Source organism: Oxyura jamaicensis, chromosome 8 (genome assembly GCF_011077185.1).
Source record: "Oxyura jamaicensis isolate SHBP4307 breed ruddy duck chromosome 8, BPBGC_Ojam_1.0, whole genome shotgun sequence".
Taxonomy (NCBI): Eukaryota; Metazoa; Chordata; class Aves; order Anseriformes; family Anatidae; genus Oxyura; species Oxyura jamaicensis.
Window position 1 is genome coordinate 19,369,250 of NC_048900.1, and position 23,935 is coordinate 19,393,184.

A 23,935-nucleotide genomic window follows, 5' to 3' on the forward strand; every position below is an offset into this window, starting at 1 on the left:
AAAACAGCCGAGTCCAATCTTTGTTTATGTTAGTTGGCTTCATGTAATGGTGTTGCAATAAAGAAAAATAGCTCTTCAGGATATGCATTGGCTTTTATGTTTTATTTGTAATGAAAGCTATGCACATAGGCAGCAATCTACATAAGTTACATTGAGGGAGAACATAAGCATAGATGGTGACTTGCATGTTTATATATTTAATAGTTATTTCTGGCAGAGCGTCTGGATCTCAATTTTAAAGAATGTGAAATCAGGCTGAGGTAGTGCAGTTTTCATTCCCAGAAAGTTACCAAAGGAAGACTAAGAGAAAAGGTGAATTTATCACTCACACAGAGACTGCTGCTTCTCTCCTGCCCCATCACTGCAGAGGATCTGCAGGTCCATTCCCCTGACTTTATCTTCTCCTATTCAATCGCAGTTTAGGAGAAAGTCCATGGGCTCTGAAGCTTATTATACTGTGATCCTCACTGCCCTCCTAACATAATGATGATTTTTGTGTATACCCAAAGTTCAGATGTGCTGAGGGCAACACAGTCCTGGTTCACTATTTGCATCAGGAAAGTCATAGGAGCCAGGAGCTAGTGCCACAGTGATATCTGCATTGCATGAAGATCTTCATCACTGATCTCTGTAATTTCAGAGGTCCTAAAAAAATGCCAGAGAAATTTCCCACTACACTTCAGCTACCAGATATATTGGTGTGAACTGAAAGAAGTTCAGTTAAGCTATGTGGACCTAAATAGGAGCTCTGAGCTGCTCAAACCTTGCATTACTTCTTTGTGGTGATGGAAAAAGAGTAGGTGGAAAGTCATACTACAGTGGAGGCTTTGCCTTACTTTTTGTCTTGAATAAATCATTTTGGTGGGTAGCATTGATCCTGAGGAACCTCTGCCTTTTTAAAATCAGCTTGGAAAAAGTTCAGAAGGGAGATCAGTGGAAGCTGGAGGTACTCAGGCGAACAGTTCGGGCCCTTTGTACCTATCCAAAATGTTTCATTATTCAGAGATATGATGAAGCATGCATCAATTCATAAATATGACCCACTGTGCAATGTAAAAATGTCAATATTTCTGTCCCATTGTGCAAGGGATACCTGGTGCATACAGAAAGAATTTCATCTCTTTAACAACCACAGATAAAATAGGAAAGGCAACTAGCCTTCAAAGGAGTATTGACTTGAAAGCAAGGGTAGGTAGAAGTTTCTAAAACTTAACACAGCTTTTGGGCTGGGGTAATCAAAATAGAAATGACACTGGGTAACAGATGTAAATGATGCAGAGCTGCAGTTTGGCTGCTTTTTTAGAGTTGTGATGCAACTTGTGGTACATTGATTCCACCATATTCAGCTCTGTGGTTAAAATCTAGGAGCTCCTACGTGAAACTCTCTTTAGAAGATGAGGTCACTTTAGGCATGAATCACACAGTACCACGGCTAGATATTATGGCCTAGGTGTGCTAGGACAGAGTAGTGGGCTACCCACTGTTAAGCTCAGTTTGTATCATTTTGCACATGAGGTCTGAGAATTAGATGAATGTCAAAGAAGAGGCTGAGATAATATTTACACAGCTGTGGGCAAAAAGAAAAGAACTGTTAACTGAACTTTTTGTACATCATCTTGAATAAACAGGTAGTATGCTAATACCACCAAATGCTGGGGAGGGATGTGCTAATAGGTCTCTGGGCTGTGTTCTCTGTTCTCAGAGAAAGTTATTGCAAGCTTTTATTAGCTGTAAAGTGCTGTTGAATTATTGCTTAAGATTTGGCCTTAGAATGATCTAAATTCTAAAAACTTTTAAACTAATGATGGCACACTACCCCCAGGCAATGCCATTCAGAGAGCAGCATTCACATTGGAGCTCAATATTCAAACTAGTGATGGGGCTGTGCTGTAATATGGGTATCTGGTTTTGTGTACTGCAACAGAAACCCAAGTGCTGGACTATTGATGCTTCTGCTGGCATTGTAGTAAAAATAGTCTCTTGAAATACCTGTTGCCTCTGTTCTCATTGCTGCAAGCAATGGCAAGAGCACAGATGAGTGCAGTGATATATATACTTTATTTTAGTTTCCTGCAGAATGGGTGATGATGACTTTCCTCTGATAGAGAGGGGACTCGCAATTGACTTTTGCAAGCCACAGCAGCTGTAGGACACAAAGCCACAGTTTGGGGTGGATTTTCCAAAGAAATATTTGTTGAGCACTTCTGAGTTGTCAGGTTGTATCCTCGGTGCCTAAAGGAGGACTGAGTTGTTTCAAAAGAATAATCTCAGTTGTGGGTGCTGAACAATTTAAAATCTGTCTGTGAAGTGCTTTTTTTGTTTAGTTTAGTTTTGTTTTGTTTTACTATCATCTGTTGGCAGTTTGGGCTTTTGATTGATTTATTACTTTATTTTTAACTGTAAAGACCCATTAATTAGGGGGTAACTCTGAATGAGCTGGTGCTGCTGGTGGTAGTAGCTCCTTGACGTTGGAGATTCAGTAATTAAAGAAGTAGATAATATCCTCCTCATTGAGGAGATTTAAAAAATCATAAGGACTTTGCATTATTACAGTGTTTAACATCAGCAAATGGAGGGGAAAAAATAATAATTAAAAAAAAAATAAAAATACAATTTTCATTAACTGCAATGCATGTGGAGGGCTCTTTTTCTTTCTTTGAACAGCCCAAACACTAAACAATTCCTAAATTCCTCCTTGTTACTTACATTTTCTTTTTGGTGGTTAAAAACCCCATAAAGCAGAAATTGAAGACTTGCTATTAAAATACTTGCTGACAGCTCCATTCAAAACATTCTTTCAAATAGTGCTATCACATCATGATTCATCCACTGTTCTGATGGAGTTGCTTAACAAGTACCTTCCTTCATGGTTAGGGCCCATCTCTTTTCATTGGAAAATTCTTCCTTTAGACACATTGAATTGCTGCTGTAAACATGTCTTTCTCTGGCACTGCACTGTTTGGGCTACAGAGCACATGTAACCCACCTCCCTCTCCTCCCCCCCCAACCCCGAAAAAAAAAATTAAATTAAATTAAAAAAAAAAAAAAATGAGATGGCCCTTGGTCATGACACAAGAAAACAAGAAAGAAACACTAACCTTTTTTACCTTCTTACCAGAAGGATCTGGGTACAAATGCCTTGCGCCATTATCATAAGTCCGAGTTTCTGGCTCAGTGCAATGATCTTGCATCCCTCTGCACATAACATTTCTGCCACTGAGCTGGCATGCAGCCCCAGTACTTGTAGGCACTTCTGTGCACTGGCACTCCTAGGGCCAGGTCTTCACCTGGCATACAGCAGGAAAGCTCTACTGATGACAGCAGGGTTAAGCAGCTCCCACCACCTGAAGACTGAACCCAGGAACATCCCAGGGATTAAGTGGTCCCCAGTGAAGCAGGGTGAGTTTCACTCTCTGAGCCTGAAGTTGGAATTATTTACAGTCACTTTAACAGGACAACAGCTGCTCTTTACCTAGAGATGTGCCAACAGCACTGAAAGAATTTGGATCTAAATTGCAGATGGATGGATTTCAATTTGATTCAAGTAGCTTGACTGCATGATGCTGTACTGTAAACTCTCAAAGTCAGAGCTTGAGAGAAAAATCATTAATTTGGAAGCTGATACTCTGAAAGACTTTTATGAAGCAATATATTTTCATAGCAGACACAGATCAATTTAAAAGTAGTAATCAAGGGCCATGTGCTACATATTCATGGACAGAGAATGTGGAGAATTCAGCCAGATCCAGACATTTAACATTCAGAGCATTCAGACTAGCACTGAGGATATTGCCTCTATGGAAAATAGTATGGTACAGAATTAAAGTACTGTTAGATAATCACAATGCTCTACAGATATAAAGAAGCTGCCAGATCACTACCAGAAACAAACTCAACATAACTTTTCTAGGCAAATTTGTGTTTATCTTCTGTACAAATTTTGGTGGAAGGAAAAGTTTCTACAAATATTCCACAGATAACGTGTTGAAGTTGAGAGACAAAATAGAAAAATATAATTCTATTGAATTTAGTATAATTCAGTGCCTTTGATAGGTATTATTTAAATTCAAAGTTACTATACCTGTTATCATCAAATAAGATTCAGGCACAGGGATTATTCCCTTGCCAGTCATAAGAATTTTATGAGATGTAACAATCCTTTCAAAAATAATGCATCCACACAGTATGGCTTTATGTCATGCAAATGATAGCATTTTATAAACCCAAAATTTATATTTATTTGGATACTGCTACAACTAAAATCCTCCTGGATATTTTTAACCTTGCTCCCTTACTAGTCTCCTTGGAAATACTTTTATGAAAACATAGTGTCCACTTGCAGTGATAGATGTTCCAAAACGCTGAATCATTTCATCTTTCACAGCAGTCATTGACAGACTCTGCACAGTACCATGCTAAGTGCCTGAAATCAGATCTTCAGGCATTCAGGATTCATATTTGGATCCAGCCTTGTTTTTCAGTGCCTAGCTGAAGTAATTCTATGTCATAACGTGGAACAACCTGAAGACATCTTTGTGTGAATCACTAACACTCTCATAGGTTGCTGGTTCTCCAGTTTTCCATATCAATTCTTACTAGCCAGGTAGGAAGGTAGAGAGTAATGAAATCTTTAATGGGAGGCTTTATTTTAGCTGATGATGAGGATTTCTGCAGCAGTGACATTGAAGTGTGGTCCTCCTCAGTACTCTTGAACTTTGTTGTCTTCCACTGAATCAAACAAAATAAAATAAAATAAAATAAAATAAAATAAAATAAAATAAAATAAAAGTTGAAAGTTTTCTTTAAATAACCTCATTTTAAAAGTTACACTGTGAATTCACATTTACTAAGGAATCCACATGGCAGTATAATTTTTCTTTAGATTGAATAATGAGAAAATGTGACCTTGAGCTTGCATTTCATTAGCCATCAAAGTCAATAAACTTAAGACGTAAAATGGTAGGAAGCCAGGTCTCAACAATTTAAGGTCCTGTGGAAAATTTTTGTTTGCTAATAATTATATGTTTGCTGTTTTTATTGCTATTTTTCTGGTCCAGCCTTTGATAGACCAGATGTAAATTACTTTTGTCTGGTTTGTCTGTGGACTCCTGTTATTATCAGTTGCAATGTAAAACCCTCCTTCACACATTTGTATAAGTAAATCTGGTCACTAACTCTTCCCATTCCATCCTCTCTGCCTTCCCTCTATATAGTATCTCTGTCCTGATTGGTGTTAACAACATCTAGTAATTTAGCATCATCTGTGAATTTAATTCTCAGGCTGTTCATCAGTTTTTCCAGAGCATTAATAAATATGTAAAATAAAACTGGGCTTAACACCAATTCCTGTGGCAACCCAACTGGATACTTCTTCACAGCTCAGTGCAGTGCAGTTTGTCATGACTCATTATCCTTTGTTTACATTCCTTCAGTCAGTTTTCAATCCACATGACAGCACTCTTATCCAAGACATTATAAATTATTTTTCTAATAACATTTGTGAGCCACTGTATCAAATGCTACAGCCCAGATATATTGCAGCCACTCTGTTCCTTCTATATACTAACACAGAAAATGGTGGAGAAGCAATTACATTTGTCTGGCATGATCTGTTCTTTTAAAATACAAACTATTTATTGGTCATGGTTCCTCTGTTGTTCCAGATGATTTTTACGCTCATAATATTTATTCCATTATTTTAAAGGAGATTGATAACAATTGTACCAGAAGATATCAGCAGGTTCACTCTGCCTCCCTTTCTCCTTTTCTTTAAAACCTTTCAGGACCTTCTGAGATTCACAGCTAGGACTTTAAGGCAAAAGGGGCAATATATCCCAAATGCATACCCTTCAGCAACGGGAAGTCACACATGAGGAGTATTGCCAGAGGGGTGTCTGAGAGCCGACTACAGCTGCTCCCATCTCTGTAGATGAGACATCAGTGAGGAGGGATAGAAAGGCTGCAAGGAGGGAGGAGGGGATTGCCATGAAGATCTGAAGAGAAGAAAGGAGCAGGTGAAGTCAGAGGGACTCTCAAAACTGGGAGTTGAGTTGATGGGGGAATGCTGGAGCTATCAGATCTAGCGGAGAATCCCTAATCTGTCATTAGTTCAGTGATTTTGTCTGTTCCTCTTCAAACTGAGAGCTATGCCTTGCTCTGTTCCTTAGTAATTCTTGTGATGCTGGTTTCTTGATTGCATGCCACTTGGGGTTTTGGAAAACAATTAAAAAAATAACCCAGTTCTTCCATATGAATGCAGATTAAGGCATTTTGTTGCACTCTGCATTTTGTATCGGCAGCCTATCTCTTCTCATGACATCTAGGCCATGTGGAATATCAGGGACAGGAACTTTGCTTTGTAACCCCATGTCTGGGGTCTGAAATACATGGGCAGACTTTGCACTGGCTTTATGGAGAGCTGTTCTTGCCTGCAAATGGTGGGATCACACCAAGGATCAAATCCTCTTTGTGGAAGGATGACATTTTCTGCCAAATATGTGACATGGTTCAGTTTCAAGCACATACAGAATAAATCTGTGACAAGACAGACATTTAATAGTGGCTTAGTATCCAGTACCATCATGGGAGACAGCTCTCAGCATCTGATCTAGTAAGATCTAGTAAGGTCAATGTGGGATCCACCCACATGAATAAAAAAAAAAAAAAAAAAAAAAAGTGCGGATGATGTCTAATGAAGTGTTAGTACAAATTTATATATACTGCACTAGCATGGATTAGTAAAGCTAAAATATATGGGGAGATAACACCTGGTTTTCCTTTCTTCCAGATCTTGTCACTGCTCTGCAAATCTTCCCTATCTTCTTTGTTTCTCTTACCCACGCTTATCCTTGGACTTTAAAATGCATTCATCAAAGAGATAACAGGCTTCATTTTATATATAGCTAAGGATTATCCCATGAAAACAATGCTACTGAAAACATGTGATGGCTGACTTGTAAAGAGTGTGCAGACACTTTGTACGTATTTTGAAATTTTTGGTCCACCTCCTGGAAACAAACAACATGAACTCAGGAGATTCCAGTTTCTTGCTGTGCTGAATGTCATATGCTCTGAGAGCTCCAGAAAGCCAAACTTCCTGTGCTGGGGACAATCAGAGAGACAAATGCTGTCACTTCCACCCTGGAAACTAACTGCCAATGAAGTTAATATCCTTCTCAGACTGCTCACTTAGGAAAGTATGGGTAATAATTTAATTGGATTTCTCCTTATACAACTTTGTAAAAACAAAAGAAGTGGGGGAAAAAAAAAAAAAAAAAAATGAAACCATGGTAAGTTTTAAACCAGATAAGACAGCCTAAAGACTTTGTAACCACCTTCCTCCTCTGTAATTAAAGAATGTTTAAAATAGACTAACTTGGGCTATATCATCATGGTTGTATGATCCCAGGATCCAACCCATACTTCAAGATTGCACCGACTAGAATAATGCTCTCATGAATAAAATAATGCAGGATAAAGTGTTGTTTATGATTTCTTTTCTCAGCAGATTAGCTACGTACCTCTTGTAACACAGGCTGGCTCTGTGGAATATCAAGCATGGCAAGAGACCTGTTGGAAAATGAATTATATTATCCAGCCAAAGCAATATCAGAAATGTCTCAGAGTCTACACTATCTTAATGTTGATTTAAAATAATATATTCGTATTACCTTTTTATGTCTAGTATAGCAATGTGATGGAGCCTTTCTTTTGCCAAAGTTGTATTATCCCATTTCTCTGAGTTAGGTAAACTGTAATGTGTCTGCTTTACAGATGGGTAGACTTAGCATAAAGAGTGGGAAGCCATTGTTTTCAGTCAAGAACACCTAAACGTAAGCATTTCCATCTATATTGGCCATCCATAGTGGTATTGGCTCTGGAAATGAGCCTCTTTCCATTCATTTCTATGACAGATTATTTTACTTTAAACAATACTTGGATAAAATACATTAGGCTTCCCTAGGGCAGGAACCTGAAATCAAGACTCCCACATGAAGATCCTTCCTGCCTGGCTGGAGAAATGTGCTCGTGGGCTCAGGATGATTGAATTGCCTTTTGCCAAGTGGCATAACTTCATCAGGAGAGATGGGTTGCATTTCTGCTCAGGTACTGCCTGTAGATAGGCAACTGGGGTGCTTTTCATGACAAGGGGAGAGCAGAATTATTTAGAACTACCTCAAGCTCCAGCATGCTAAAACTGCTTATGAAGAAGACATTGCCACTGCCTCCTTCTCTTTCTTTTTTTCTTCTTCCTGTCTTTGAATAAAAGTGGCTGCAGCTGTGTTGAGTACAGAGCAGGTTCCCATCAGTGTGTTAGGTATATTATTTTTATAGGACCCTGTCCCAGTTTATCACTGTCAGAGCCACAGGCTCTGACACAGGCTTTTGCAAAAATCCTTTTGTCAAGTTGGGAATAAGGAAGCGGCTGTAGAGCAACGTATTAAATGAGTATCCATGTCAGTAGCCAGTCCTTTCTAGCCTGCATTTAGATCAATGTTGTATAAATCATAGTACAGTCTAAATTATAGGTATATAAATTATAACTTGTAGCATGGAATATTGGACCTGCTGTGGTTTTTAGCCTGCATGCTATGGCATAGCCAACATACTGTTTCTATCATTTTAATAACCTTTACTGAGCAGGTGGCTGTTGCAGTTAATGCTGTTACCATTTTTCTTTCCTCATGTGATTTGCTGTGATGACAGTTCCATCATTTCATTTTGAGTATTTAAGGCTATTAGGAAGCATTTTTAGACAATCATCTTGTATAGGTATTTTCAAGCACGCCTAAAGCATATAGGGAGTCACTTCCTTTTACACTGCATATTTTTAAATAAATATATAATATGTTTCATGTTAATCTGTTGAAAAACTATGGAAAAGATCACCAGCTGGGATAAACTGCCTAATTTAGTTATAGTTATGCCCTTATATTCCAGATGGGGATCAAGCCTAACATCTTACAATTGCAAAGATTTCAAAGATGTGAAACATTTCTAAGATCATTGCTATACATATTTTGCATTTCAAAGATAAAATACAGAAACCACTATGTCATCAAACCATTTAATTTTCTTCCAAGTTTGAGAGTAAATTGACAAGAGATCAGCAATTGGCAGGAGAACAAATGAAACATATTGAAAGAGCCAATTTGCTAGTATCGAGGGAGGCAGATGTGTCAGTTTTACATCTGCTGAAGCAGAGTCCTTGTTGCTGGTTTTCCCCTCCTCTTTTTAAAACATAGTTCATTACCTAAAGGTTTAATTATTAGATAATTGAATAATCCTTTGGAAATGACCAAATGGCTCTGTTCATTGAAGAGCCCCTTTCATCACTGTTTGGCAGTCACAGTTTGTTTGTGGAAGTTTCTGCTTTTTCCCCCAAACTTGAAACACACCAGATTTCAATTGCAGCTGAGTAGTTTCCTGGGCCCCAATAATCCAAATGCCAATTTACTACCTCTTTCTTGAACTAGCTATTAAAAGGGAAGAAAAGAGGAAACAGAGCTGAGTTTTCTACTATCAGCCTGCTTTGGGATGCAGGCAGAATAAAGAGTGGAAGACTTAAGGAAAAAAAATAATAATAATAATAATGAAAAAATAAAAAACACTGACTAGGGTAAGTGCTTCAATGTTTTTAAACTCAGCTAGCAAGCTGGACTCATACATAGTTACTTTCTTCCTGTGAAGCAGGTAGGCAGAAATGAATTCAGCCTGCTAATAGGTGTTAGTCAGAGCTGTAAGTCTGAGATGTTGCAGCAGCTGTAGTTTGAGGGAACATACACAGATAATGAAATGAGTAATTCTGTGCCCTTGACTTTCACGGTTAGTATTTGCCAGTCTCTATTCTCCTTTTCATTAGTTTATTATGTGTTAGATTCTTATGAGAAGGATTTAATAATACATTAACAAGATGAGGTAGCAGAGCTTTGTAATTCTTGATATTTTATTAACTTTCAAGAGTCTGATATGAGGTGTATCCAGGATGTGTAAGCAAATTGGAAAGCCAAATAACTTTATGTGAGAAATTGTAGTACCTCTGGATTTGCAGAGTCTTTGTTGACAAGTGTTGTCTCTGTGAATCAGTTCTCTCATATGCATGTACCCGAAAACTAAGGAACTGGAAACAAACAAAAATAACACTTCTTTTTCTTTTTGGTAAAGAAAAGAGACTTTCTCTGTTGCTAGGAGTTTAATAGATGTTTTCTCTTTTGCCTTTTTTTTTTTCTTCTTGTATGAGGTTTGAGTATTAATGTAGTTAATATGACTTCAGGAGTTAAAGCCTTAAGAAAAAAACAGAAGCATTGTAGAAATCTTCACTTCATATACAGAAGGCTTTTTTAAAGCACTGAGCACTGTAGCCTTGAGGTACTCATTTATGCTTAAAAATAAAAATTACGCTCAAAATATCCTATTACAGCCTTTGAACGGCCACAATTTTTACCTTAAGTTCCACATTAGACAGTTTTTTCCAACACAGAAATATATATATATATATATATATGTTAGGGAAGGTCTTGGTGGTCTTAGGAGAAGTGCACTACTCACTTACTGCAATGAGAGCTGTTGACTGTGGGCTGGGGTACCACCAAGTGATCGCTAGTGCTTAGCAATGGGAACCCCAGCACAGGGCTTAGAAATGAGTGCATGCAATGTGTCATTTTTCCGGGGTATTAAATGCTTGAGAGGTGAGCCCATGTGAGCTTTGTGAAGTTCAACAAGGCCAAGTACAAGGTCCTGTATCTGAGCCAGGGCAATCCCAAGCAGAAATACAGGCTGTGTGAAGAGTGGATTGAGAGCATCCCTGAGGAGAAGGACCTGGGGTGTTGGTTGCTGGCTCATGTTGAGCTTCTCATCAATGTGTGCTTGCAGCCCAGAAAGTCAACCATGTCCTGGGCTGCATCAAAAGAAGCAGATGGCCAGCAGATTGTGGGAAGTGATTCTCCCCATCTGCTCTGCTCTCATGGGACTCCACCTGGAGTACTGCATTCTCTGGGGCCCCCAGCACAACAAGGACATGGACATGTTAGAATGAGTCCAGGGGAGGGCTGCAAAGATCATCAAAGGGCTGAAGCACCTCTCCTGTGAAGACCGGCTGATGGAGTTGGGGTTGTTCATTTTCCAGATCTATCAGATTTCTCACCCATCAAAATGCCCTGTGGTTTTTCAAAGGTGTATAGAATGTGTACAATTACAAAGCTCAACAATCAGAGAAGCCTGTACTTGCCAGCACAATGTGTACTTACCTATTTTGCCCTTTATCATCGGGGCAACCTCTTGCTGATCAGCCACCAGAGATGAGACGTCCTGCTAGGCTGACGACTTCTAATTTTGCTGTTCCCATTACCATCTCAGCTTTGTCTCTCAGAAGAAATCAGTGTGCTAGAGCACTGCTGAGATATAAGGTGTGGAGAGTATTCATCATGCAGTCCACTGGAGAGTCTACAGCCCTTCCCTGTGCTTAGTATAGATGGGAAGTGTTCAGTAGCAGCTGGCAAATGTTGAATTATTAAATCGTGTCTACGGCACTTTATATGATTATTGCCCAAATGATAGAACAGGGAGATAAGCTTGATGTCGACAAGCAGACTTATCCACCTTCAGAGTTTGGTTAACAGACTTGCTGTTTTGGAATTCAAGAAAAGTCTACTCTGTCAGGAAGGATTTAAATAGAAAATTAAATGAGTTTGCATATTGCTCTGCATGACAGGTTTTTTGTTAGCCTTCAAGGTCTGTATGATCTAACCAAGCATGTGGAAGTAAGATACATATTTCTGAGTGCTGTAATAGTTGTTATTGTAGGGAAGTGTTAAATATAAGCAGTTATGCTAAAATGTTTTTCAATCCACAAAATATTTAGTAGAGTAAAATAATATTACTGTATGTGGAGGCAGGAGAACTGGGATGGCTGAAATCATTTTGAGGTGGTTTCTCAATTGGTTGCCCAATCAGGGAATTCACTGTTTGATCTTCTTATCCTTGAGGAACCAAATGTAGACAAGAGATGTCTTCACAATTATGTCTTGACTAGAAATAACTGCATCAGAAAGTCTGTTTGCTTTTTCCCAATCTCTTCCCAAGAAAGTGCAATTAGTACATTGCTTGCTTCTTTCCACAAGATGTTTGTAGGCAGTGTTATTGTGAAGCAACACAAGCTGCCACTGCAGCCGTTTTTAAACATGCAGTTGAAACAGACAGCTCTGCTATGGTGACAGAAAACATCAAAGCAACAAAACACAGTATTTTATCTGATGGGGTAACAATATCTCAGCTAATAAAATGGCTGTCATCCCTGCCCATTGTATAGATAAGGAAGCTGAGGATGTTTGGATGCTCTTTGTTGGCACGCCAAGTCGCAATTATCCTATGACAGAGCCTTTCTGGGATATGACTGATGAAGCATTTTGAGGGGGAAAGAGCTTCAAAAAGTGAATTTCACTAGATTTCATGATGACATTGCTTGCACAATGGTTGGCAAAAACAAAAACGTTTTAAGCAGAAGTAGGAAAGCATGGCCTTGTTTAATCTGCCAGGGATGTTCTTGCCACATTCACTTATTTGTATTGTATATTGGATGTAAACAGCTCTAATTCTGAATTTCTTGTGTTGACCTTTTCTGGCATTAAGATCAAAGTACTTTCTGCAATAACGATGAGAAGTCTTTAAAGGCTTCAGTGGCTTGTCAGAGTAGGGTATGTTTAAACACAAAACAACACAACAGTGCACTCTTTGGCTAAAACAGGCACCAAATGAAGTTCTAAAGAAGTTCATTGCTCCTCAAGAAAACCATAATTATCTTGCGGTTTGGCCTAAAAGTGTGCCACGTATAAAAGTAATTTTCTTCTTCACTGGGCCTTAACTCACAGGGTGATTTTGCCCTTTGCCTCTAACAGATGTAACATAGATGTCCACAGCCAAGAGGAAAGGGCTACCCTCTCCTTATTTGAATTCCTGGGTGGATATGAAGACCGGTAAAGCATTCCTCTGAGCAATAGCCTTTAAAGTAGCTTTTCCAAACCACGATATTATCCTTTCCTTGATGCTGTATGCTGCTGTCTTATACCCAACATGCCTTTTTTCCCTGGCTCCAGCTGTCCCCTATCCCAGATCTTTCAGCGAGTCTCCAGAGGAGGTCCTGGAGGTTGACTTTACAGTGCCTGATTTGGAGCCAAGGCAGCTGGAGTAAGAATTTAACTCTAATCCAGTATTTTGATATTTAACAGCTTGACCATGTGAAAATAAATCATTTAAACACTACTTTTCTCTGTGTATAGTATGCATTTACATTTGGAATGTAAACCTACTCCACTTGACACAGTAAATTAGAGAAGTGTTTAATGCTTACTATAATATGGAGTTGACAACAAATCTGAGCACAGAAAAATCTTTCCCATCAAACTGTTCTGGGATCTCCAGTATCCTGACTGAACTGGGACTTTTAGAGCAAAACTAAGGATATCCTATAGAACTCTCTGTGCTGGTACATGCAGAGACAGGAGCAGAGGACAAAAGGCAATGACATTTTTAATGAACAAAACATTTGATACATGATGTAATTGTTTCCCTGAATTAAAAATAAACGATCTTTACTTCTGCTTTTGCTGAACCAGTTTCTTATTCAACATTTCTTAGAAGAGAAACTTACAGTACTTTTCTGCATATTTAATAAATGGCCCAGTTATCAGGCTGTACTGAACATGCTACATACTTCTAACCCAATGTTTCTGGAAGTTTAGTGCATTTGATAATGAAGTTGTTTATCAGTGTTTGAACTTAAATATAGGTGCTTACTTTGCAAGCTTTATTTTAATAAATGAAGAATATGTACTTTATTCTTGAGTGATTTGCAGGGGAAGCAAGTTATTACCATTTCCATCTGAGAACTTTGCTCATGAGTAGCACTTTAGTATACTGGTAGTGAGGCTTTCTCTGGTGCCTCCCTCTCTGATAGGTCCCCAGCGTGGTAGTCTGTAGAGATCTGTGTGCTTTACACTGCTTTATTCACTATGTTATAGTAATCCTCTTTTCCTGTGGCTTCTGTCTTCTTAGTATGTAAATTATACCCCTCATTTTAATTAGTGGCAGCAGTATTTTCTCTGTGTTTTGTAATTGGGACTTCATCTACCGGAGTCTACTGAAATGACACAACACAGTGCTGGCTAAGCCAGGTCAAGTAGCAGCAAGCTGTATTGCTGTGCAGTACGGTGCTACATCCAGGCTATGAAAAACTGTGTTTAAATAGAGAGCAGCACTAATGCAGTATCTCTGCTTGCAGTCCAGCCTACTTCTGAGCTCCATGCAGCTCTCCTGTGTGGTGCACAGGCCAAAAGACTTGCTAGTTCACCAGTTTGGTACACAGGATCCAGTTAACCAAAGATACACAGCTTTTATATGATACATATACACCCTCCCAGCTGTCAATACTTCCAGGCAAAACACAACCTGCCATATGAAGTGTTATTATGGTAGGCAAACTTGAAGTGTTTTCTTCTGTCTTGTGCCTCATTTCAACATTATTGCCTGTTAAAAGTACCACTTCTGTCCAACCTGAGGACTTTTTTCTTTACTTTTTCTTTTAATGGACAGAACTCCTATATTTTTGCCTGCCAAATGTTTCACATCTTTGGTCTAAGAATGTCCTTATTTGTTGTGTGTATTTATATATATTCAAGAGAAAATAACGTTATATAGACAATGTCAATCATAAATAAACAAAATATCAAGTGCCGGGTCCTGCACCTGGGACGGGGAAACCCTGGCTGCACGTACAGACTGGGCGATGAGACGCTGGAGAGCAGCCTAGAAGAGAGGGATCTGGGGGTCGTGGTAGACAGCAAGTTGAATATGAGCCAGCAGTGTGCCCTGGCAGCCAGGAGGGCCAACCGTGTCCTGGGGTGCATCAAGCACGGCATCGCTAGTAGGTCAAGGGAGGTGATTGTCCCGCTCTACTCTGCGCTGGTGCGGCCTCACCTTGAGTACTGTGTGCAGTTCTGGGCACCACAGTATAAAAAGGACATGAAACTGTTGGAGAGTGTCCAGAGGAGGGCTACGAAGATGGTGATAGGCCTGGAGGGGAAGATGTACGAAGAACGGCTGAGGTCACTGGGCCTGTTCAGCCTGGAGAAGAGGAGGCTGAGAGGAGACCTCATCACAGTCTACAACTTCCTTGTAAGGGGGTGTCGAAAGACAGGAGACCTTTTCTCCATTAACACCAGTGACAGGACCCGCGGGAACGGGGTTAAGCTGAGGCAGGGGAAATTTAGGCTTGACATCAGGAGGGGGTTCTTCACAGAGAGGGTGGTTGCACACTGGAACAGGCTCCCCAGGGAAGTTGTCACTGCACCGAGCCTGTCTGAATTTAAGAAGAGATTGGACTGTGCACTTAGTCACATGGTCTGAACTTTTGGGTAGACCTGTGCGGTGTCAAGAGTTGGACTTGATGATCCTTAAGGGTCCCTTCCAACTCAGGATATTCTATGATTCTATGATTCTATGATTTCAAACTAGTACATAATAACTGTTGAAGGACAGAGCTGTTGGTGTAATCAGCAAGGGGAAGTCACTTTAGTTTGAGTCAGGATCCTATAGTTCTCTCACAGTCAAAACTCATTAAGGGATCTCAGTGCATTAACTTGTTATGGCATTTGAATTTTCTGGATAGTGAGCATTAGAAAGCAAGCTCCAAAAAGAGCCATTAAGATTATGTGGCAAGAGGAGACCACAGGCTCCATCACTCTAAAGTTGTAAGGTTCAATAAGGAGGTCTGAAAGAAGAAATTCAAGCTTTACGACAGTAAGTTTAGGAAGATGTTGTTCCACAAAGGAAGTGTTATATTTTTCAAATAAATTCCACTAAGAAGATATTTGATTATTATATGGGAAATTGATTGTGAGTATACAAAAATCTGCAACCCTTGAGACTGAGCAGTACGACAGACCTGACTGCTGTATTTTATAACCTGTAATTCCACTTGCATCATTATATTTAGCCCTATTTGACATCAGAAGACAAGAAATGAAAGCTATATGTTTTTATAGTGACTTTTGTTATCCACAATGAACTGCTGGGGTCAATCTGTCAGAATATGACTGCCAGTAGTTAAGACATTTTCACTATGGAGTTAAATGCTTAAAGCATTGACAGTAGCTGGAAATACTTCAGTGGTTATTGTTGAAGTCATTAGTCGAGCTGAAGTAGTGCTGGCATGTTTTCCCTTTGGGTACAATTCCTCAGTCTAATTGTCTCCTCCTTGCCAGACCATATTTGATATCTTCAAGTTTGGAGACTGGACATTTTCCAGTAATTAATGTTTTTTCTCAGTTATAGATTAAAATGATTTCCTTTCACGGACTAGTCTATTATCCAGTAGTGAAGCTATTTTGCAGAGCATTTAAATGGGATAAATTATGGAGATAATATCACATGAAAGGTATGTGAGCTATTTTAGAAGATGCTTAGTTCACGTGTAAATTTTGACAAGAATTAACAGATTTTTAAAATACAGGGGGGAAGGGAAGGAGGAGGGAGGCCATTGTCTGCTATAGGGGTTATTTTCTTTTAATTACACAACACTGGTATTAACTTAAAGCAATATAGGTCTGTGCATCTCATAGACTAATGTTAGGTCACCTCATCTAACCTCCTGAATAGTACCAGCAATCAAATTTCACCAAGCTACTCTTGTCTTGAGTACTGTAACTTAGGTTTGACAAAAGTACATCAGGAACTCAATTTCTCTGATGCCCAGACTAAACTCTGTAAAGTACTTTGTCCACTCAGAGCATAATTAGCCTGTGGTTTCAGAAATCAAAGAATAATGTTCCACAATGGAAGGGAAAAAAAAAAAAAAAAAACACTTTTCTTGTAGTCACTGTTTTATGGCCTTCCTTACCATTTGAGCTATTACTTCTTTCTTTCAAAGCAATTTTACCACATCTTTTATTATATTTTGCTCTTTAAATCCAAAGTGGACAGTGATACAGATCTAAAAGAAAGAAGCATTTTTAATACTCTTTCTAATATGTTACAGCAAAATAATTTACAAATGACAAAATTTGCTGAAGATAATGGGGTAGAATCACACCTGTACTTTACCACGTCACCTATTTTTTTAAGTAACAGATTCAAAAGCATGTGGGATTTCCAGATAAACACCAATGAACCCAGTTTTCCTTTCTACATATGGATCTGTTCTTGTTGCCCAAATAAAGACTCCCTACTAACGCTCTTAAATCATGCTACTCCGTGACTTAGCAAAACCTTCTTGGTAGAGTTCACATTTTTTTTTCATTCCAAAAATACTACTAAAGTGGTGAATGTAAGCTGACAGAGTTTATCTCCCCAAGGCCAGGAAGGTAGTCTGGCCATGTGAGTCATAAGAACTTGTGTTCATTCTGACTTCCAGCCTTATGTTTCACTTGTTGTTAGATGGGGTGCTGTTGAAGAAGCCAGAGATCAAGACCTCTGAGTGATGGCCTGTGTGTAACTGGCAACAGGGAACATCCATCACAGAGTCATTGGGGATTAGATATGGAAAGAGTAATGCTAACGTGGTTATACTGCCTTTGTAGATGCATTTAGCATCTGTTAGATACAATTCAATGGATGCCAAGATTTGATGTGTCATAGTGTTCAACTGCTTTGCAGCTACTGGGGAACTATTTCTTCCAAAAGATTCCAGTTTAAAGTTTCTGTTGTGAAATGCAAAAGAAAGTTGGGATTTAGACCAATACCAGAATGTGTCATAGTGATTTTATATATTTTGGTTCAAAAAGTTCTGCATTTGGAGTTCTCAAAAGTGAGTGTTAGAAATGTCAATAGCCATCTACATTGCGCAGTGAACAACAAATTTGAGTCTTATTTTCCTGAATGTAATTAGGCAGTGGCTACTGCAGTAGAGTGGTATAGGTGAGGATATGAGTATGCAGCAGAACTCAGCTTTTATTTATATAAACTATGGAAAGTGTTAAGCAATGTAATCAAGATTTCAGCCTAATGTTCTGATGCATCTACTTTCATAATACTGGCACTGAATCAACACCATGGAAAAAGCAATGGGAAATCTGCAAGAAATTACAATGCAGGTAATGTCTGGCTATAGGTTTGATATTATTATTTTTAATAAAATATGATTCCATTTTCAGTGCTGAAACAGCACTTTTTCTTGGGCTGCATATTCAGTTTTATGGGGGCACGGTTATCTACCGATGAACCCCTGTCAGTAGGGAACTCCTGTTCTGCTCACTCTATTTTAAGCAAAAATATTCTCTGATCATGCATATGCTGTTTTACTTTCCAGTTAAAAGATGAGTTTTAGTGAAAAAAAGTGAGCAAAAATAATAATAATAATAATTTAAAAAAAAAAAAAAAAAAGAGAGAGAGAGAGAGAATGGCATAATTTAGTAACTGGTAAGTTTCTAAAACCCTTCTGTTGGTAGTACCAAGGAAAAACACTGATGCCTGCACACTGTTGGCAATTGTAATCCAGCATATTCCCATTCAGCTGCACTTCACTTTAATTCAGTGTTTCTGATGGAGGCAAATCAAGAAACTGATCATGTGTCTCAGTTATATTCTGTGTAATCCTTCAGAAGTAGGTTTGACACAGGGTGTCTGCCAGGGTGTTGAGGTTGGGTCCTGGTAACTAGATCTGTGTGGTGTGAGGATAGGAAAAGCAATATGGTTTTCATTCTTTACTTCTGCCCTTTACAGGTTTTCCCTCCAAGAATCTGCTTCTATAAAAGCAAAGATGTAGGTTAATGGGAGCCACTCCTCTGACATCAGGGAGCTTGAGGTCAAGCCCGGTTATGGAAAGAACTCTCACACCTCAGCAAAACATGGGTGTGGTGTTCTGATCACTCACAAATAAGCACAGAAACCACCCTGCTGTTTCAAAGTCCGCCACAAGGAGTGATGGAGCAGGTGAGCTGACAAACAGCTTTCTTCAGAATTGGGTGGAGATGAACCTGACCTCACCCTTTAATTCAAATAGCCATCTCTCCACTCCAGGGAGGAATTCAGCAACTGAATTTTAATTTCTAGCTCCCAACTCTATAATACAAACCACCCCTGTATGAAATGACCATCAGTGATTTGCATCATTTCCAATTAAAAGTACCCTTAAGCACATACCTATCTGGATATTTCCTCTATAAATCTTTACAGAGCTCCATATATTTTCCCTTCCATGTCTGCCAGCACATCCTGCCTGAGTAGTGAACTTCCACGCCTCACTGTATCACTGGTATTAAGTATTTGAAACTACTCTTTGTGTTCTGTGGAGGGCTCCCTGAGCAGAGTGGTGACAGTCCTCTGTGGACATCTGGGCACTTCCAGCCCTGTACAGCAGGAACCCAGTGTTGCTGCTGCCATGTGGTGTTTTGGAAGACCCCAGAAATATTCCAGGCTTTAGTTCTGTGTGAGTAATGGGTAAGTCTATGTCCTGATAAAAAACAGTGTTATTTCTGATCAAAGCCTTTGCTGCTTGCTTGTAGGGTGTTTGATAAAGCTCATCAGATAGTGCTTAATGTTCCTCTGCCTCATTCAAGCTGCATTATCTCTAACTTACACCCTTTTGCACATGTCCCTCTACCCATACCATAATGGCACAACAGTGGTTTGCATATGTAAGCTGTAATGTGGTGATGCATTTCCTGGTTGTGTTGTTCAGAATCTGGATAAATATCTTCCCTTTTTGCTCTGGAATTTGGAAAAGTGCTGCCTGGATACATTTCCCCTTTATCAAACTGTTTTCTAAGCTGTTTTTCTTCATGCTTATCTTTTGCTTGGGACCAAAATCTTTAGATTTGAGTGGTGACATCTCACTTGTACACATCCTTTTGGATGGAAGCCTTGGGTTGTTTAAGTTCACAGTATAGCTAACCAGGAGCTGCATATGACTGGTACTGAAGATGGGATTTTTGTTTTATCTTACTCAAGGTCTATAATCCTGTTTTCCAGTGAATTCATTTGGTTGTCACTCCTTATATCTCAAACTAGGCTGAGAACTCCAGCACTTCATCCCTATTGTGGACTTTGTCCCATTTACCTGTGACTCCTTGCTGTCTCTGATATTCCCTCACTACAGTCTCTTCTCGTCTTTAGCTGTGCATTTTATCATCTCATCAGCCCCAGTGCTGAGCTGGTGAATTGATGTCATGGGGAAGGCAGGAGGGGAACCAGAGTGCTGCACGTGCAAGGAGGTCGTGGTGCACTTCCTTGAAGATTGAGTGGCTGCTCTTTGTACCTCATGCCTGTGCTGTGATGTCGTGGGTTGTGCTCTGCACCCATACCCCTGACAGGTGCCCTAGCACCCTGCTCAACACATTAGCAGGGGGATCCAGACCAGCTCCAAATTGTACCTGTAATAGAAAATGTGCATCTTCATAGGAATCACAGCCCTTCCCTTCTTGACCTTGTCAGGAAAGGGGTGTCATCCAGACACCAAATAGCAAATCTGGGGTTTGCACACCCAACCTGAAGCTCCCCACTTGCAGCAGTACAGCTCTGAATCTCTGCTGGTCGCTGCAGCTCTGAGGTCTCCTATAGGAGGTGTGGTCATGCTGCTGTCTGCAAGGCATATGCCTGGAGACTTCTGCTCTCGAAAGGAGGAGGGGAGACAGTGCTGGAAAAAAGGTTTGACAGGGCCTCTCAACAGCTATTTATCCCCCTTTTCCCTCTGTTTCACTAATCTGAGCACCCTGTTCCATTTTGTTCTCAAAAGCCTACAGATGCTTGTATGAATATATGTTTTGTTTCCAGTCAATGACTAGCACTTCTAAAGACTTTTTTTTCCTCCTCATGTTCTTCACATATGAGTGATCACAAATTACAGATTTATTTTTTTTTCTCTTTTTTGATACTTCACAAGCATTGAAAAGGCAGGTTGTTCTGTGTGGCTAAACAAGTGACAATCTCATCACTTGCACTTACCCAATAATAAATGTTTTTCATGTTTAATTTGTAATGTCTGAAAATATTAGCAAGAGATGAAGGAAGTAGCTTAAATAATATATTAACCTTTCCAAACCTTGTCCCTTCTTTAAAACTCAACTCAAGTGTATTTTGGATGTGTAGGAACATGTCTTTTCTCTTTCTTTTAGACTGTTTTGCCCCATTCCTTAAAATGGGGCCATAGGATTTTTATTTTTATTTTTTTTTTGTGATGACTTTTAGTTTAGCCAGGTACACAAAAACTGTTTTTCTGAAATCACCTCTGCATATACACATAACCTGTGAAGAATGTGAAGGAAAATGTGTTTGCTGATCCAAAGACTTCTAGGAGTCCAGTTAGCTGCAGAGCCGTCAAGTTCAAACCAGTCAAAAACTCCTATCAAGCTATTCAAATGTCCCAAGAAGGCATTGTGAAGGGCTCTTACAAGGAGGTAGAGAGCTATGAAATTCAAGCAAGATGGAGCTTTCAGTGGCAAGATTTCCTGTTCAGCAACTGCACGGTCCCCTGCCCCAGTGTAGGACAAAGATGAATCGGGCCCATTATGAAAGCAATTCATATTTAAATGAGATTTCCAGCCCAGTTCTGCAGTCTCAAGTGGTTTTTCTAAGCATCTGCTCTTTCATGCTGATTTAGACCAAACTTGAATGCTGAATCTTTGGAGAATCATAAACAAATTGTGTTAAATTACCATTAATGGAAACACATCACAAGGAAGGCAAGGCAAGGCTGTTAATGGTATTGCTGTTCTTAACTCAGGCTGTGATGGCTGTAGACACACAGTCCTGCAGCACAGAAGTAATATATGTAAGATCACCCACTGCTCTGAGACCTCCAGACAAGCTAAGCACAGCAGGGTGAGTAGCACTGGAATTTGTTTTACAGGAAGCCTTTCATTTCCTTGCTTTTGAGGGGTTAAGTGAGGCACTTCAAGTACTGTTTTCCCATGAGGGTTACACTAGGGAAGGGTAGTTTTAGTTTCCCTCAGGGGCTCCATAGCAGCTTTGGCAGCAGAGACTGCTGTCGAAAGAGAACAGCCGAATGCAATGAATCAATGTATTCCCCAGCTGCTCCAGCTGCATTTCCTTCCTACACAGGGCTGTCCACTTTTCAGACAACTATGTGCAGTACTGGTCCCCAGCCCTGTGCTGCCACTCCCAAGCTTAATGGACAGGTATCCCTGAAAGGCCTCTGACCCTGTTTTTAAAAGGTCTGGGTAGGAGCAAAATTAGCGGATGTTTTAATTGCTTCTTTTTACGTCACCTGGGGAATGCACAGAATAGAGCAGGTTGTGAATGTATTATAGTATACTGTAATGGCCTTGGTTTGAGCTGTTTATGGTCCTTAGTAACATCAAGTGTTCATTAAACTTCTGAAAATCACTCCTATGCTTGTTCAGGTGTGGCATTAGGAAAACTCAGGCTGCCAAACAAATTCAATCTCTGGTCAGGATTCTTGAATTCATTTAAATATTTATTTGAAATGTCAAGATGTCAAGAGTTTACCTGGAACAGTCAGGCTTCTGCTGCTTCAGGAAACATGTTCCCTTTGTGGCCTTGCTATCCACGTTAGAGCCTGCAAAGCACCTTGGCCCCAGCACTGACTACCCTGCATTGGGAACCAGGAATGTGGCCTCTGCCAGAGAAGTAGTGCAGTGAGAGACCTGAGAGCTCAGCCTGTAGCCAAGGCCCTAGTAGAATGCCTTGTAGATGTAGGTCTAACTTTGATCCAAGACTTCTGAGAATTCCAGCTCCTGCAGAAGAGCCAGGTGCATTGATGTCAAGGGTTGTGCAGCTGCAGAGCTGACTTTCAAATGTGAGGGGCTCCAAAGCTGCCTGCCATGAATGCTGGCACAGATACTATATAGATACTATCTATTTGTCTATATAGAGAATTGGAAGATATTTGGTCATCATTGCCATTGTAAAATATTTTCTGTAAAGTCAGGCAGATTATTTAAGCACATCTAGTCAAACTGCATATGAAACTTGTTTCTCTTGAAAACCTTCCCCTTACTTGTCTTTCTCATTAACCCAGTAGTTTTCCACAGTGAGCACCATTCTGGGCCAGCTCACATCAGTGACTATTATACCATTAATTTTGATGAAAGCAGGATGTGGTCCAGTAAATTATCACCCAGCACAGTCTGCTCAGTATAACATTAGACCATTGGAATAGTTAAAAGTTCCTTATGAATTTAACTCCTTAAAATATCAATTTTTGAGTTTGAAGTTTAAGTTATTCTTCTCAGATGTTTTTGAGGTTTCTTAAATTATCTGATAATAAACAAGACCACACATCTTTGACAGTATGTACAGCTGGTGTCTGGGAATCATACCACAGTAAAGATGTGCTGGACTTCATTTTCTATTATTTAAGCGTCTTGTTTTCCACTTCTGAAAATGGAATAAAATTGCTGCTGTTTCTGAATGTGACAGAATTTTCAGTCACTTGATACATCCCCATATTTCTTAATTTAATTAAACTATAATTTCTTTAAATTTCTTGCATTTTTCTACATATTCTAAATGTGACAGTTCCTGGTATGATTTCTAATTGTTGTTCTTCCACAATGAGTATATTTAGTATGAAAATGGGATAAATCCCTTAGCATGACAAGAAACAGTGATCCATGATCATTATTAAAAGTACTACAGAATAAACTATCAAGCTCCTCCTCAAATCAAAATCCTGCCAATTCTATGGTTTAAAGCCACTGAAGCAGGTAAACAGGTGCTGAAATTTTACCTTGTGCAGACTCCATCCATCCTGTTTTATCTGGTACATGTGTATGACTGGTATCTCCTTTACTATCCCACCTCTTATATATATATTCTATTTAGGATAAAAGGACCATTTATAAAATACCCCAAATTATTGTTTTGTGGAACAGACTAATCAAGTATCCTGCTATTTGGTACTGATAACATGCATGTAGACAAGCTAGTCTTCTAAGTTAGCTTTAGAAGAGACTTGTCTTCTCCT

At 39.4% G+C, this 23,935-nt stretch overlaps 1 protein-coding gene across 6 annotated transcripts in view; it reads left to right on the plus strand.

Annotated features, from left to right (window-relative positions):
• Positions 1 to 23,935, plus strand: part of ADGRL4 (adhesion G protein-coupled receptor L4) — a 74,040-nt gene that overhangs the window by 11,041 nt on the left and 39,064 nt on the right. For 2 of the 6 annotated variants that reach the window (XM_035332939.1, XM_035332940.1), the window contains exon 2: positions 18,712 to 18,921. The exons of 3 other annotated variants lie outside the window; for them this stretch is intronic. Coding sequence is in view for 2 of the 3 variants with exons in the window: in XM_035332940.1 (XP_035188831.1) it covers positions 18,913 to 18,921 (9 nt within the window). In the remaining variant the exon portion in view is untranslated. Of the gene's footprint in view, positions 1 to 14,330; positions 14,466 to 18,711; positions 18,922 to 23,935 lie in introns of those variants that run through there. One more of the 6 variants, XM_035332937.1, reaches the window with a different exon arrangement.